This window comes from Cnephaeus nilssonii, assembly GCF_951640355.1.
Source record: "Cnephaeus nilssonii genome assembly, chromosome: 13".
Classification (NCBI taxonomy): Eukaryota; Metazoa; Chordata; class Mammalia; order Chiroptera; family Vespertilionidae; genus Cnephaeus; species Cnephaeus nilssonii.
The window spans coordinates 41063283-41079436 of NC_137084.1; the positions used below are offsets into that span (position 1 = coordinate 41063283).

The following is a 16154-nucleotide window of genomic DNA, read 5'->3' on the forward strand; positions in this document are numbered from 1 at the left end:
GGGTGAGGGCTTGTGCAGGAGGGTTGGGGTGGCTGGGGAGAGGCCAATGGGTGAAAAAGGAGACTCATGTAATATTTAAACAATAAAAAATTTTAATTAAAAAATAAATAAATGCACCAAGACTTAAAAATAAATAAATAAATAAATAATAAAAGGATACATGAAATTCCTAAACTTTTGTGGTTGTCACAAATGTCAGTTTCTGATTTTGCAAGGATGAGGCCCAAGAGACTTGTATGCTAACAAGCATCCCAGATGGTTCTGATCCTGCTTATCTGGGTACTATGACTTGAATAATACTATTTCATAACACTCAAATGTGTATATATACATGCTCAACCAGAGATTAATGGAATGTGGCCAGAAGAGGATGCTCACCCCAGTCCAAAGGATCCAGTTAAACCAATGAATTGGAATAATTTCTTACAGCTGGATTGGGAATTCTAGAGTATCCCTTACTAGTTATACCTTTATAACCCCAAAAGGGATCCAATAAGCTGGATACTAATAACCTGGGAAATAAAAACACTAAAATGGCCCTTAAATCCTCAGGTTTCAGAGTCCAAAAATAGGTGATTAACTCTTCATACCTCTGTTTTAACATGTAAAACTCCTTTTTGGATTTACTATCCTTCCCAATGGTTTATGTTGCCCACAAGTTCTGAGACTAGATTAATTTCTCCAATTAGAAACACAGGGTTAAGATTTCCAAGAATTTGGGCTGACTTCTTGCTTTCTCTTTGGTGATAGAAAAAACATTAATTAAATAGCCCTTTTAAAGGTTGCATATGGTTATATATACCCAACATTCACACTGTCACATCCAATGTGCATAAACTATACAGTTATGATACATCAAACATAAAAAAATATCAATAGCACCCACTCTGCTTTCCTGAAGTAGTGGAGATTGTTTAAAACTTTTACCAAACCCTTCAACTGTAGCTACAAGTACATGGTATCCTTTGGGCCCCCCTTCCAGACATTTAACATGATTATTCTCTTCTCCTCTCTTTCCTCTTTCCCCAAGGTCTGAGATAATGAAGTTGAGGGAGACAGAGTAGGGAAATGATTAAAGATCCTTAAAAGGTTCTCCATGGGGACCTCAGGTAGTTGCATAAAAATCAGGGATTTAAGCATTCACCCTCCAGTCTCTCCATATTCCCAGAACCAGAGTCTTTAGTTTTAGCCTTCCTTCTTCCCATGGAAGGCCTAGAGTCTTTGGATGTAGCCGTGGTGTGTGAAGAGTCAAAATAGTAGGCAGGTACTTGATGTTGAGTTGTAGAACCAAGAAGAGGTCCCAGAATGCTCAGCCAGAGCTCTGGAGAGAGAAAGGAGAGAGAAGACTTTGAGGCACAAGAAAGGCTATAGCGGGTACCTGCCCAAGGTGGAGACTGCTGTAGTCAGAGATTGCTGACTTCATGTGATCCCAGGTCTCATTTAGAACTAGCTGAGAAAGAAGACAACAGCTTTCTCACATCTCTTCACTGTTTGGATTTGTTAACCTAAATGTTTCCAAATTTTCAGAATGTGCCTTGGAGCTCCAGAGATTTAAGTTTGAATTCCAGCTCTGCCACTGATTGGCTGAATGACTTTAGGCATATCATCAAATTTTCTAAGGTTCCCTCTCCTCATTTGCAAATTGAGGTAATAATATTAACTTTCAAGGCTTTACTAAGGTCTCATGCTATTTCTTTTGCAATGTTCCTAGTACAGTGTCTGATAAATAGTGAATGTTCATCAGATATTATAGTTCTTTCTCACCACTCTACTTCATTTGCATGACAAAAAATTTCTTCTGCCTCAGGATTTAGGAGTTAGATTGTTAACCACTATGTAGTTTGACTGTCCCTACTAAGCCCTTGATTTTGTGCTAATTTCTGCTAGGTGACAGTGAAATGTCATCAGTGTGAGAAGAAAGTGTAATCTTGTTTAGAGACTGGAATCTAAAGAAAAATTAGATCTCGGTTCAAATTCCATTTTGACCATTTACTATGCCTTTGATCTTGTAAATATTATTTTTTTCTAGGCCTCTGTTTCCTCATCTATAACATTATAATATTAATATAACTTTATTCACAGAATCATTTTAAGTAGATAAAACGTGAGTCAAGTTGGCAACAGCTAATTAAATAAAATTTGATTCTTATTCATGCATTTTTAAAAATTGCTGAGCACATGTGCATACCAGGGCACATTCTAAGCACTCTTTAACAAAGTAAACAAAGCAAAGCCCCTGCTATCTTTGAGCTCATTTTATAGTGGGATTATTAATTGGGAGTGAAATGACCACTGCTCTGGAAGTCAGGAGACTTAAATCAATATATGGCCCCTGTCTAGTGGCTGTCCCCTTCTGAGCCCTTTTTCTTCATCTGTAGAAGACTGAGCCCTACCAGCATCATTGCTTTTTGTTCTGTGGACTCTCAAGGACTCTGCGTTTTGATTGGCAGTGTGCCCATGGTTGATGGTACTTCAGTCTCTCCTCCCACTTATGTTCACATCAGATGATTCCTAAACTTCTAGGAAATGCCACTTACTGACTGATGTGAGGATCAGAGCTTTGATTTCTTATTCCATCCATCAAGAATAACTTTAAGCCATTCACATACTCTCCAGTTCTCTATGGAATTTTGTGAGCTGGGTAGCATTTATGCTCTATCTGGATTAAGCTAGCCTTCTATATCAGGAAGACCAGAGAAAAGGGTGAGTAAAAAATTTGTCTCTAAGGTTAACAATTATATGTGGCTAAGAAAGAAAGAAAGAAAAATAAAGAAAGAGGGAGGGAGGGAGGAAAGTAGGAAAAAATAAATAGCAAAGGAAGTAAGGTAAGATAAGAGAAAGGAAGAGAAGTTAAAGAAAATGTGGAATGTTCGTGAAAGTCTTGGCAGAAAACATACATGTGAGAAAAAAATTAAAGGTCTTCTCATAAAGGGTAGGCAAAGTTAAGTATAACTAATGGGAATAGTAAAGATGTTCAAACCTCTTAGCCTGAAGGAGCAAGGAGAAAAAACTTTAAAGAAAATAATTTTTCTATAAAAATGTTGAGAGGGAACCATGGTCCAGAAGGAAATGGTTCTGTGGAAGAGCTGTACAGTTCTAATCTTTTTTTTTTTTCTTTTAAAATTGTTTCCAGGTGTCGTCACTAGCTTTTTCTCAATTCATTTCAGGAATTTAGAGGGAATCCAATACCATTTCCCTCCACACACAATGACATCAGGATCCCTGGCAAACAGCAGCAGCATTTCCTCCACCTTCCTGCTGAGTGGCATTCCTGGGCTGGAGCACATGCACATTTGGATCTCCATCCCATTATGCTTCATATACCTGGCTTCCATCCTGGGCAACTGCACAATTGTTTTTATCATTAAAACAGAGCCCTCACTCCATGAGCCAATGTACCTCTTCCTGTCCATGCTGGCTCTGACTGACCTGGGTCTGTCTCTTTGCACACTCCCTACAGTGCTTGGCATCTTTTTGATTGGGGCACGAGATATCAGTCAGGATGCTTGTTTTGCTCAACTCTTTTTCATTCACTGTTTGTCCTTCCTGGAGTCCTCTGTGCTACTGTCTATGGCCTTTGACCGCTTTGTGGCCATCTGTCGCCCCTTGCACTATGCTTCCATTCTCACCAACACAGTCATTGGCAGAATTGGCCTGGCTTCCCTGGGCCGCAGTGTAGCACTCATTTTCCCATTGCCTTTTATGCTCAAGAGATTCCCTTATTGTGGCTCCCTCATCCTCTCCCATTCCTATTGTCTCCACCAAGAGGTGATGAAATTGGCCTGTGAAGACATCAAAGACAACAGCATCTATGGCATGTTTGTCATTGTGTCCACAGTGGGCATAGACTCACTGCTCATTCTCTTCTCCTACGCCCTGATTCTGCGTACTGTGCTGTCCATTGCATCCAAGGCTGAGAGACTCAAAGCTCTTAACACCTGTGTTTCCCACATCTGTGCTGTGCTCCTCTTCTACACTCCCATGATCGGCTTGTCCATCATCCACCGCTTTGGGAAGCAGGCACCTCATCTGGTCCAAGTGATCATGGGCTTTGTGTATCTTCTGTTCCCTCCTCTGATGAACCCTATCATCTACAGTGTGAAGACCAAACAGATCCGAGATCGTGTGACCCATATCTTTTGTTACTAGCTGGCTCTAGTCTTAGAGGCATTATTTCCTTAAGTGTATTCTTACTTCTCTATCTTTGTAATATCTAATGTGCATAAAATGAAGGAGGCTTTTACTTATTTACTAAACAAATCTATAATAATAAAAGCATAATATGCTAATTAGACCAGATGTCCCTCTGGCCAACCTTCCAAACAAAGCCGGGGCTGCTAGGGAAGCCTGGATCCCAGGTGCCAGAGGGAAGCTGGTGCTGGCAGCCGGGGGAAGGAAGGCCTATTCTTGCACGAATACCGTGCATTGGGCCTCTAGTATATACATAGGATTGTATTGCTCATAGTAAAAAGAAGTTGATATAGAAGCAAAAAGAGATATCTTCCTCCAGCAGGGGGAAGAGAGTGTCAAGAAAGTTTTCCCTGTCTTGAGAGCCTTAAGGGACATATAAGACTTGGGAAGTCAAAGTAGGAAATTACAGTCCAGTCTGAAGGAACAGCATGTGAAAAGCTGAAGCAAAGGTGTGAGAGAGGAAATGCATTCAGGGAAATAGCTGAAGTTGTTTTTTGTTGTCGTTTTCACACATGTCAGAAAAGAGTAGAGAACATGGGGTGGGGGTGAAGGGCTAACTGAAAACAGGTTGAGGCACTGACCATCTCAGGAAGATCAGGAGTCAATGAACCAAAAAGAGACAATTTCTTATGCCCTCTTATCTTTGCATTAAAAGCGTACCTCCACATTGCCCAGATTTTGAAAAAAATACATATATATCTTTTGAGTAATATATGTCAATACAGTATTTGTAATTTTGACTTGAGGTATCTCTGAGGAAAGCAAGCCTGGATAAGATGCTATCAAGAAAAGCTTTGAACATCTAGAGGGAAGTATGAGGATGTCATGTTCCTGCAGTTTTAGTGCAGGATCAAGAAAGGGAGTGGCAAAGAGCCAAAGGCAAAATCTTTCTCTATGAGGTTTATATGGAGCTAGTTCTCACATGAGATTGGTCTCTTCATGACTACCTAGCACATTTGACATTAAACTCATCCTGTCTGTTTCTGCAATGATGGGTATATCATGAAGAAGATCCTAGATTACTTAAACAAAGAAAATAGAATAAAATGGAATACTTATGTGAGTGTCATGGGTAGTGTATGTCTTAAAAAGAATAGAAACTATACTTTCAGGGTAATGAGAAATCAATGAAGTAGTTATCTAGGAAAGTAAAAAACAAACACATTTACATAAGAGATTCACACTGTCTATAATATAGAAAATTAATTAGGGAAGAATTGATAAGGAAGTGTAAATAGGAAGCCGTTAAAGTCATCCAGAAAACAAATCGTCATAACAAGCACCAAGGTAGAATGAGTGGAGGGTGAGATTGATGCAAGAAGCCAAATTAGGAGTCCATAAAAAGTTCTTGCATAAGATTATGATTTGAGATGATTATTCTTGCAGAAGAGATAGAAAAAAACAGAAACAATAATAAATGGTTGAGAGAGAGAAAAAAATAACAGAAAAAAATGATAATTGGTTGAGAGAGAAACTTCTATAGCAATTGTGCCAGTTTGAATATGGAAAATAAGGTGAGGTAGTGAACACTGATGTAAGAATAAATTTGGGTTGAGAGAAGTAATAGGGGAGGTTAAGTTCTCTGGCCTTTAACAAAGCAGACAGCAAAACTAGGCAAACACTACAGCTTTTGCTTTAGGCTTGGTGTGATTGTAGCAGTAGGAAAGGAGCTGCCTAAGGCTGCGATCATGTGCTCTAACCTGAAGTGGTTGACATGGTATATTTCAATCCTCTGTTCGCAGAGATGCTCCAGATTTTGAGCTTAGAAAATGAACAGTACTTTTATTCAATGATGGTTACTCATGAATTCACAAACTGACATATTTTTCAGGCCCTTCTTTGCCCAAGTATGTATTAAGCAATGCAGAAATAAATAAGACGTACAGACATTTATAAGTCATAGGATTTATAACTTAGCAAAGGCAAACAATGTTCAAACAATTAAAGGTTAATGATTGTTGAAATTATGTTGTAGTGCCCAACCGGCATGGCTCAGTGGTTGAGTGTCGACCTATAAACTCGGAGGTCATGGTTGGATTCCCAGTCAGGGCACATGCCAGAGTTGTGGGCTCAATCCCCAAGGTGGGGTATGCAGGAGGCAACCGTTCCATAATTCTCTCTTATCATTGATGTTTCTGTCTCTCTCTATCTCCCTTCTTCTCTGAAATCAATAAAAATGTACTTTTTTAAAAAGTATGTTGTAGAAATCAGTACACTGTGAAAGGAGACAAAATTCAGATATAAATTTGGTATACTTGGAGCAAGAAGATGTTAGCAAAATAACAGACGATGTATATTTAAACTACATCCTGCTAAGCTAATTGGGAGAAAGAAAAGTTGAGGAAATGCTTTTGTTTTAGGCATGCTAAATCCTCCCCACCCTCCCACCCTACAAAGATTTCAATGTCTTAATCCTTAAAATTTGTAAATATATCACCTTATATGATAAAAGGATACTTTGCACATGTAATTAAATTTATAGATTTGTGGGTTAAGGAGATTATCCTGGATTACTCAGGTAATTCAACATCATTACTAAAATTCTTAAGAGCAGATAGCCTTTCCTAGCTGTGGTCAGAGGGACACCTGATTATAGAAGGAAGGCAAGAGAGATGTAATATCACTGGCTTTGAACATGAAGGATGTGAGCCAAGAGTCAAGAAATGCAGGTAACCATAGGAGCTGGAAAAGGCACTTGATTCTCCTCTAGTGCCTCCAGAAAAGAATGCAGGCTTGCCAACAGCCTAATTTTAGCCCAGTAAGAATCACGTCAGATGTCTAACTTACAGAATTGTAATACAATAAATGTGAGTTGTTTTAAACCATTGTTTATAATAATTTATTATGCAACAATAGAAAACCAGTATAGCATCCTGACATAAAGCACACCATAAGAAAAGCTTTAGGTGTAACATGGTGATGTACTTGTTTGATAGTGTTGAAGTACAAGGCCAATTATTTACAGATAAGGTAGGAAAAAAAGCAGGTATTGAATGATGGAAAGGCTTTGTGCATATAGAGAGTCTTGCCATTATCTCATAACTTTTTGGACAGCTATTGAAAGGTTTCAAGTGTGGTAACATTTGCCTTTAAAAAGATCTTTCAAACAGTTAATCTTAATGTTCAAGATGATAGGCTAATCCTGGGGAAGATTTAAATCTGAATTAAAACAGCTGCAGTGGGAATACCGTAAATGGGGGAAAGAGAATCTTACCAATGGATGATCTTCACAGTTTGATGATCAAATCCTGTTTAAAATAGGTATTTACTTTCATGCCTACACCCAAGTGTTATTGTCTTGCAAAAGAGGACAAAGCTGTTTTTGTAGTCATGACAAATAAGCACCATGCCAGCCTCCTATTTAAAACTCTATATACAGATGTCTGTCTTCGAAAAATCAGTCACATATGTCTGTACATAGTTGCTTAGTGGAATTTGTGAGTTACGAATAAATTACGTTTGTCTTATAACAGCAAAACAATAACAGAAACCCTAAATAATTTCCTTCTCCCTCTCTCTGCCCATTCTCAGAATCACCACTTTAGTGGAATTATTACAACAGTCTTCTGTTGATCTCTCTTCTTCATCTCTCTCAAATCAGTCCATGTTACTCGTGCTTGCAGACATGCCATTCTTAAAATTTGATTTATCATGTTAGTTGTTTGTTGTAGCAATGAAATTGTCTCTTCAGGGCCTCATAAATTTAGACATTTCAAGGCTTTTCTAGGTACTCAAAAATCTACTTTATTCATACTATACAAATTTTTTTCTCATTATTTGCCAAATTATACTCTCTATTCTAGTCAGACCAACATCCTTCATAGCTGCTATGTTCCCTGCTAGTCCACTTCTCCTCCATAGTATGGAGTGACTGTGAATTGTATACCTATAAATTTAATAGATGCTATTTGAAAAATAATATCAATCTTTCCAAATTATATTCCTTCTTTAAGGGCTGACTCAAATCTACCTGCTCCATTACATAGTGTTTTGTTTCAACTACTCTTAAAATACTCATTAAACCTCTGTGAATCATATCATATGTCACCTGATTATTTCATCTTTCCTGTTTAATATTGTATTCTTGACTTTATTATAAATTCTGTACAGCACAGCTTTTCATACTCCCCCTCGATTTTACATGAGATAATGACCACTGGGGCACTGAACACATAGTAGGTGCCCATAAATACTTACTGTTTGATAATTTATTACCTCAATATTCAAGTTTGTAACTCCTACATGTGGTCAACAACTTTCCCAAGACCTTTTCCCGGATTTGTCGAGTCTTTACACAATAAACTATGGGGTTCAGTAGGGGTGGCAGCAACAAGAATATATCTGCAATAAGGATTACAATGAGGGGGCTTTTGTGTTGGGCAAAGCGGTGCATGGCAGCCAGGGTGATGATGGGTACATAGAAAATGAGCACAGCACAGATATGGGAGACACAGGTATTGAGGGCCTTGAGTCTCTCTGCCAGAGATGCAATGTTGAGTATAGTCTTTAAGATCAGCATGTAAGACAGAACAATTAATGCCAAGTCCAGCATAGTACAGAGAGCAACAAAGAAGCCATAGATCACATTGATCTTGTTGTCAGAGCAGGCCAGCTTCATGGTATCCTGATGCAGACAGTATGAGTGAGAAAGGAGATTCTTCTGACAATATTTTAGCCTCCTTAGAGTGAAGGGGAATGGAAGAACTAAGAGAAGGCTCCTGATGACTAAAATCAGTCCCATTTTAGCAACTCTGTTGTTAGTGAGGAGAGAAACATATCTCAGGGGATTGTGGATGGCAAGAAAACGATCCAAAGACATGACCAGAAGCACTGAAGATTCCATGACAGTAAATACATGGATGAAAAATTCTTGAGCAAAGCAGGCATTGTGTGAAATTTCCATGGCATTAAACAAGAAAATTCTCAGCATGGTAGGAAGGGAGGAAAATGACAGGCCCAGGTCAGAGATGGCCAACATGGCAAGAAAATAATACATGGGCTCATGAAGTGAGGGCTCTGTCTTTATGATAAAGAGAATGGTGCTGTTGCCCATGATGGCAACCAGGTACATGAGGCAAATGGGGATGGAGATCCAGATGTGGGCATGTTCCAGTCCTGGGATTCCAATCAAAAGAAAAAGCTGGACTTCAGAGTTATTGAAAATAGACATGAGTGAAAATATGAGCTCTTTATCCAGATCTGAAATCACATAAACAAAAACAGTCACACTTTTAGATAAAACTCAGTGTGGTATGGATAAGTAGTTCATGCATGTACTGTATTTAGAGACATATTTTTTCATTCTATTAATAAAATGCAATTTTCAATATTTCTTAAAAGTCCATAAACATTTTTATGTCTCCAACACAGGAATTTTACTTACAACAATTTATCCTAAGGTGGTAGTTTTCCAATAGTTTTATCCAAATATGAAAATTGTTTCAAAACAGAGCTGCTTTGATTAAGTCAGTGACAGGCACTTAGGATCTTTCACTCTCTTTTCCCACATGATCTTGAGTAGTTCTCTCTTGGTTTCATGACAAAATCCCTAACTTCTTGGAAGAAAGTTTAAAAATAATAGTCTAAGAAAATAATCAGAGATCCTTGAAAACACCAACACTATGGTAAATAAGTATTAAATGCTAGAAAGTACATGTATAGACTAAGTTTTACAATTATGAGGTAGGTATTTATTATCTGCTAGAGGCCCGGTGTACGAAATTCGTGCACGAGGGGGGGGGGGTGTCCCTCAGCCCAGCCTGCACCCTCTCCAATCTGGGACCCCTCGAGGGATGTCCAACTGCCTGTTTAGGCCCGATCTCACCAGGATTGAACCTAAATTGGCAGTCGGACATCCCTCTCATAATCCAGGACTGCTGGCTCCCAACTGCTTGCCTGCCTGCCTTCCTGATTGCTCCTAACTGCTTCTCCCTGCCAGCCTGATCACCCACTAACCACTCCCCTGCCAGCCTGATTGATGCCTAACTGCTCCCCTGCCAGCCTGTTTGCCCCTAACTGCCCTCCCCTATAGGCCTGGTCACCCCTAACTGCTCTCCCCTGCAGGCCTGCGTCCCTCCCAACTTCCCTTCCCTGCAGGCCCGGTTGCCCCCAACTTCCCTCCTCTGCCGGCTTGGTCACCCCTAACTGCCCTTTTCTGCAGGCCTGGTCCCTCCCAATTGTCCTCTCCTGCTGGCCTGATTGCCCACAACTGCCCTCCCTTGAAGGCCTGGTCCCTCCCAACTGCCCTCCCCTGCTGGCCATCTTGTGGTGGCCATCTTGTGTCCACATGGAGGCAGGATCTTGTGTGTTGGAGTGATGTCAATCTGCATATTACTCTTTTATTAGATAGGATAGAGCACTGGTGCACGGGTGGGGGTCGGCTGGTTTGCCCTGAAGGGTGTCCCGGATCAGCGTGGGGGTTCCCTTGGGGCATGGGGTGGCCTGGGAGAGGAGCCTGTGGTGGTTAGCAAGCTGGCCACACCCCCTGGCAACCCAAGCAGAGGCCCTGGTATCTGGGATTTATTTGTCTTCTACAATTGAAACTTTGTAGCCTGGAGCAGAGCCAAGCCTTCTGCTTGCTCCATGGGGGCAGCCATTTTTGTTGGGATTTATGTATCTTCTATAATTGAAACTTTGTAACGTTAAGCCGAGGCCTGGGCCAGCCAAGGTATGCAGAAAGCTTAGCTTCCTCCATTGCCGGGAGCAACCCTAGCCTCCTGCTCTTTCCAGCTCCATGGCTGCTGCCATTTCTGTTTGGATTTATGTATCTTCTATCATTGAAACTTTGAAGCCTTGAGTGGAGGCCTAGGCCAGCAAGGGCAGGCAGAAAGCTTGGCTTCCTCCATTGCCTGGGAAACCCAAACCTCCCTCCTACTCTCTATGGCCATAGCCATCTTGGTTGGGTTTATTTGCATATTCACTCGTGATTGGCTGGTAGGCATGGCTTGTGGGCATGACTTGTGGGTATAGCGGAGTGATGGTTAATTTGCATATTACTCTTTTATTAGATAGGATATTTTATATGTGAGTATAAACACCAATCTAGGTTCAATAAAGCACAAACATAAAAATATTAATATTGATTATACAATTTTTTTCCAAAAGAAGTGGGAGAAAAAGAGCAGATACACCTTTGGGAGTTATGTATCCTTATTGTCTTCATGTTTGTACTCCTTCATGAAATGGATAGTTCCTAGCTCAAGCACCTATGAGTCACACTTCATTTTATTATCCCAAGGGAAAGTGTTGAAGTCATACAGTAATATCATGGGCTTGTTAATCTTAGCTCTCTTGAGCAAATTATCTTATATTTTATCTCTGAGCAAATTAGGAAAAGAAATTCTAAGTGAAAAAATACTCAAATAACTCCATTTCTCTTTGTAATGTAAAATGTTTAAATCCACCTACATATTAAATTAAACCCTGATTTTATTGTTAGGGTCTCTTTTAAGGAGTTAACATATATTATCCAATGTAAATATACAAGCTTATGACATTTTCAATTTTTTGAGTTCATGGTATATCAATGTTAAATAATCAGTATAAATTACGGGAGAAACACACACATCTAAGTTAACCATCATAAATCCCATCTATACTTAGTAAGACTGATGAATACATGCATAAATAAATAGAAATTATTATATTTATAATTTAAAATGCAAATATAAAAGACTAAGGTGCAAAAATAAAAGGAGAGACCACAGAAAGCAAGAGTTCACATGAGTTGTTAACCTCACTCCAGAATTTTTTTAAAATTCAAATTGTATAGAGGAAAAATCATCACTGTACAATGGAAAATACATGGACAATAAAAATTTTGGGGATCCTCTAAATTAAAGCTTGATTGTGAATTAAAATTGTAATTTACAATTCTTTAGAGAATAACCAAGAAAAATGTAATACATAACAAGCAGACCTTGACTGATTTAATATTTTAGGGTTACTGTATACACAGATCTGTGTTTGTTTTTTTCAGCTTGTGAATGGAACTGCATCTGCAAATGGAGTTTGTAATGACTTTTTATCTCTTATTATGTCAGCAAACCAAATGCCAAACCCAGAGAAGTTATATTTTAGATGGTAGCAGCTATATATAAGCTGTATATAAGCTGTCAGAATGCCTATTTAACGAATTTTATTCTAACCCCTCTTTCCCAGGAGTCATAAGAAAAGTTCTCATTTTCACAAACACTTAATTTTTATTTTATTTTATTTTCATCTTTGGCAAATAGATATTGCCTTAGTTCTTCCAGGAAATATTTTTGTCATGCATATTTATTATGGTAGTTTCTACACTGTTTTATAATGTATTGTTTTTATGTATCTCTACCCAACACAACCCCACTACCGCCATATATAATGACTGCCAAATACTACAAAGCATAGATAAGATTTTATTTATATTCATATATCTGTCATCAACATAGTTTCTCAGCAAACATGCAAAGAATGCATGTGAGTGGAAAAAAATGTAAGACGTGTAGAATCATCTCTTAGTGCCTTCTCCCTTTCTTCTATGATAGTACCCAAGGAAAATTTATTCTCACTCTACTCACCATTTTCAGTGGTAAACTTGACATTACACAAAGTGAGCTTTTGGACATGGATTCTGAATTTCAAGAGAAATAACCCTATAGAGCTGTCAGGTCAGAAATATTGACATGAAGTTGGTATCTGAATTCATGAAAGTAGATGATATCACCCAGGAAAATGTACAAACACAAAATTTAAATTTCAGTTAGAATTATGAGTAGCAAGATTGTTCAGAGCATCTTGCCCAATCCATTAATATGGGAAAAAAATCTAGGAGAGTGGATGGAGTGGGTAACAAAGAAGACAACATCCCAAGAAGGATAGTCATCAGGTCTAACATCACCCAGATCACTTAGAATTTCAATTTCTTAAGTTAAAGAAATCAGCCCTCAAGTTTGATGCAAAAACATCTAGGTATAAATTTCAGCTTGGCACTGAATTTGGATAAGCTGCTTAGGCCTCCAAGCAGATCTTTGCTCTTCTGTTAAATACTGTAGAAAACAGTATGTATCTAAAGTAGTAATTTTATATATTATTATAAAAGATTTAACATAATTTACATAATCAGTCAATAGCAGTGCTAATTATTTCAACAAAAATTTCCTATAAAATCATTCCCATGTCAAGTACTTGATTGCCTTAAGAGGGATTTTTTTCTTCTTTTAATTGACAATAAGACTTACTTTTATTTGTCATACTATCAAGTAAATGGGACTCTACTGCTATCAGAGTTAATAAAATCCTTTTTAACCTTCAGGCCATGCAATCCTATCCCCTTACACACACACACACACACACACACACACACACACACACACACACCACTTCCTCTTAGTCATTTCTTCAGAAGTAAACTGTTTAACAAAGCCATAGGTTTAAGTTTTCAAAGGGATTTTCAGCTACTAGCACTTACCAAAACTGGATGCTCAATATGTCAATATTCTCAATATGTCTCAACTTTTACTTCCACCTTATATAGATGTACCTATTCCTCTTTCCCTCAGGGTTGTAGACTCTTGGGAGAAATAGAAATCAGCCTGCTCCCTGGGATCTCTGAATGAGTTTACAGAGAAAGTGTTGGGCTGAATGTGTTAACTCTTTGGTATCCAGGATCCCCAGCTGGAGCAAGAGATGAGGTATAATGCAAAGCAATGGGAAAACCACTCAAGTGAGAGGTGGAAATCACATTGATTGAGAAAGCTTGACATGTAACATTCATAGAGATTATGTAATATAGTTAAAAGAGCAAAATATTTTAATCTCAGTTTGAGGTCAGACTACTTTATTTATTTCACCTCAGCTTAATTAGCCACAAAATGGAAATCATAATACACAAGTATCAAATATTCATGCAAGCATCTTACAAACTACAGAATGGCTTACTGATTATTCCATTTATTCCTTTGAATGTTTGACAAATGCCATTGAAATAGACATGTCCTGCCACTCAGTGCTGGATTTCCAACCAGGTATCCCAAAATTACATGCCTTCTATACTAAGTATATATTGCATTCACTAGAAGCTATTTAAATGCTATCTTCGGGGTTTCATTATATCTTTATAATTATACAAGTCCTATATTGTGGTTCAATATCTAAATTAAATAATAGTTACTGAAGGTTATGAAGTGATATGATATTTTGATGATAATTTAAGTAAATATACTAGAATGTGTGTGTGTGTGTGTGTGTGTATGGCTCAGTGGCATGGCTCAGTGGTTGAGCATCAACCTATGAACCAGGAAGTCATGGTTCAATTCCCAGACAGACCATATGCCCTGGTTGCAGGCTCCATCCCTAGTGTAGGGTGTGCAGGAGGCAGCCAATTAATGATTTTCTCTCATCATTGATGTTTCTATCTCTCTCTCTCCCTCTCCCTCTCTAAAATCAATATATATTGATTTTATATATTCCTTACTTAAGAGAAAGTTTAGTCTGAATAATGCAGTTAGATCATATATTAATAATAAACAATGATATATTTGATAAAATTCAAAAGTGTAATTTAAATAGTTATAGCCAGGCTTAAATACATGATACACATCTCTGTGAATAAGAAAGGAACAGAAATTCAAAACATTGAGCAGGGATAAGCCTACTCATTGCTGGGTTTCATGTCTGGATAAGACAATCAATTATCATATGAAAAATGAGATTAAATATTCTCCATGAGATATGAGAGCATCTGAACCAAAATGACTTCTTAAAAATCAGAATGGGCCATTCTAGAGGATATTTTTGCTGTCCATCCTGTCTTCTTGTGACTTAACAGTTTATTATAAGACAGCCAGACTTCCAACTGCCAATATCTGCTTCCTTTTAAGTTAGAACCTCGATGGGTAGGCTCTGGCTTATACACAACACTGCAAAGTGCTTGAGATTCCAAAGAAATGAGCAAAGCTATAACAGAGAAGATAAAACAGATGGGACAATGAAGAAACTAAACAATGATGGACATAAAATAAATGTATTAATAATTATATTAATATACTTGATTAAAGACCTCAATTATAATACAGCACTTGTCACACTGAATTAAAAGTCATGCTGATTATAAAAGTTGCATATGAACTATAATGACACAGGTTAAAAGTAAAAAGATATGTCATGTATGCAGAAGATATGCCATACATACCAACATATATGGTGAAAGTAGCCATATTATTATCAGAGCATATGAAATTTAAAGCAAGCCATGTCACCAAAAAAAAGGGGGGGGAGAGATTTTGCAAAGATAAAAGAACTCATAGCAACCTTAATGCTTTACATGTAATAGGAAAGTTTCAAAAAACACAAAGAAAAAGTAACAGAACCAAAAAGAAAAAGACAAATTCATAATCAGATTTGGGGATTTTAGCACTTCCCTCCATTGAATGCTACTTGGTTACATATGTAAGTTAAAATCATTTGAGCTGGTCACTTCAGATTTCTGCATCATACTATAAGTAAATTACATTTTAATAATAAAGGGGGAAAATCATCATTGATTATAAGGGAATAAAAAGAAACAAAGATGGTGAACCTAAACTAAAATGTCAATTTATTTGGAATGAAATGATTTCTTGGTAGCCTCAGCTGCTTTCCCTAATCTCTGGGGCAAGGCAGGTTCTCCTGGATATGTTCAGGACTCCGCAAACTATGGTCCCGATCCAGGCCCTCTGCTGGGAATTTCTTGGATCTTCCTTAGGGAAATAACTTCTTTAGAGAAGGCCGCAGAGCTGGAGAACTTGGTGTCCCATGAGTGGAGAGCTCAGAAGACAGCTCCAGGAGCCTGGGACCTATAAGTAAAGGTCTTGGGCACAGAAGCTGAGAAGTCTCTAGCCTCCAGTCATTTCTGTTTCCCTCGGTGGTGAAATGGTAAGTTCAGCAGGGCCCTAACATAATACTGTCTTACAATGTGTCTGTCTCCTGAAGTGTGTGTGTGAAAC

General features: G+C 38.2%; 2 protein-coding genes across 2 annotated transcripts; one reads left to right on the plus strand and one right to left on the minus strand.

Moving 5' to 3' along the window:
• Positions 1-3207: 3207 nt before the first annotated feature.
• Positions 3208-4149, plus strand: OR51G2 (olfactory receptor family 51 subfamily G member 2; the record flags this gene model as incomplete). Its single annotated transcript, XM_079788410.1, has 1 exon — positions 3208-4149. The coding sequence occupies one exon, from the start codon at positions 3208-3210 to the stop codon at positions 4147-4149; it is 942 nt and encodes a 313-aa protein (XP_079644536.1).
• A 4258-nt stretch (positions 4150-8407) lies between these two features.
• OR51A7 (olfactory receptor family 51 subfamily A member 7) lies at positions 8408-9361 on the minus strand (the record flags this gene model as incomplete). The annotated part of the gene is made up of 1 exon (XM_079789169.1): positions 8408-9361. One exon carries the CDS (start codon positions 9359-9361, stop codon positions 8408-8410), a length of 954 nt encoding a protein of 317 aa, XP_079645295.1.
• Between the last annotated feature and the right edge of the window lie 6793 nt (positions 9362-16154).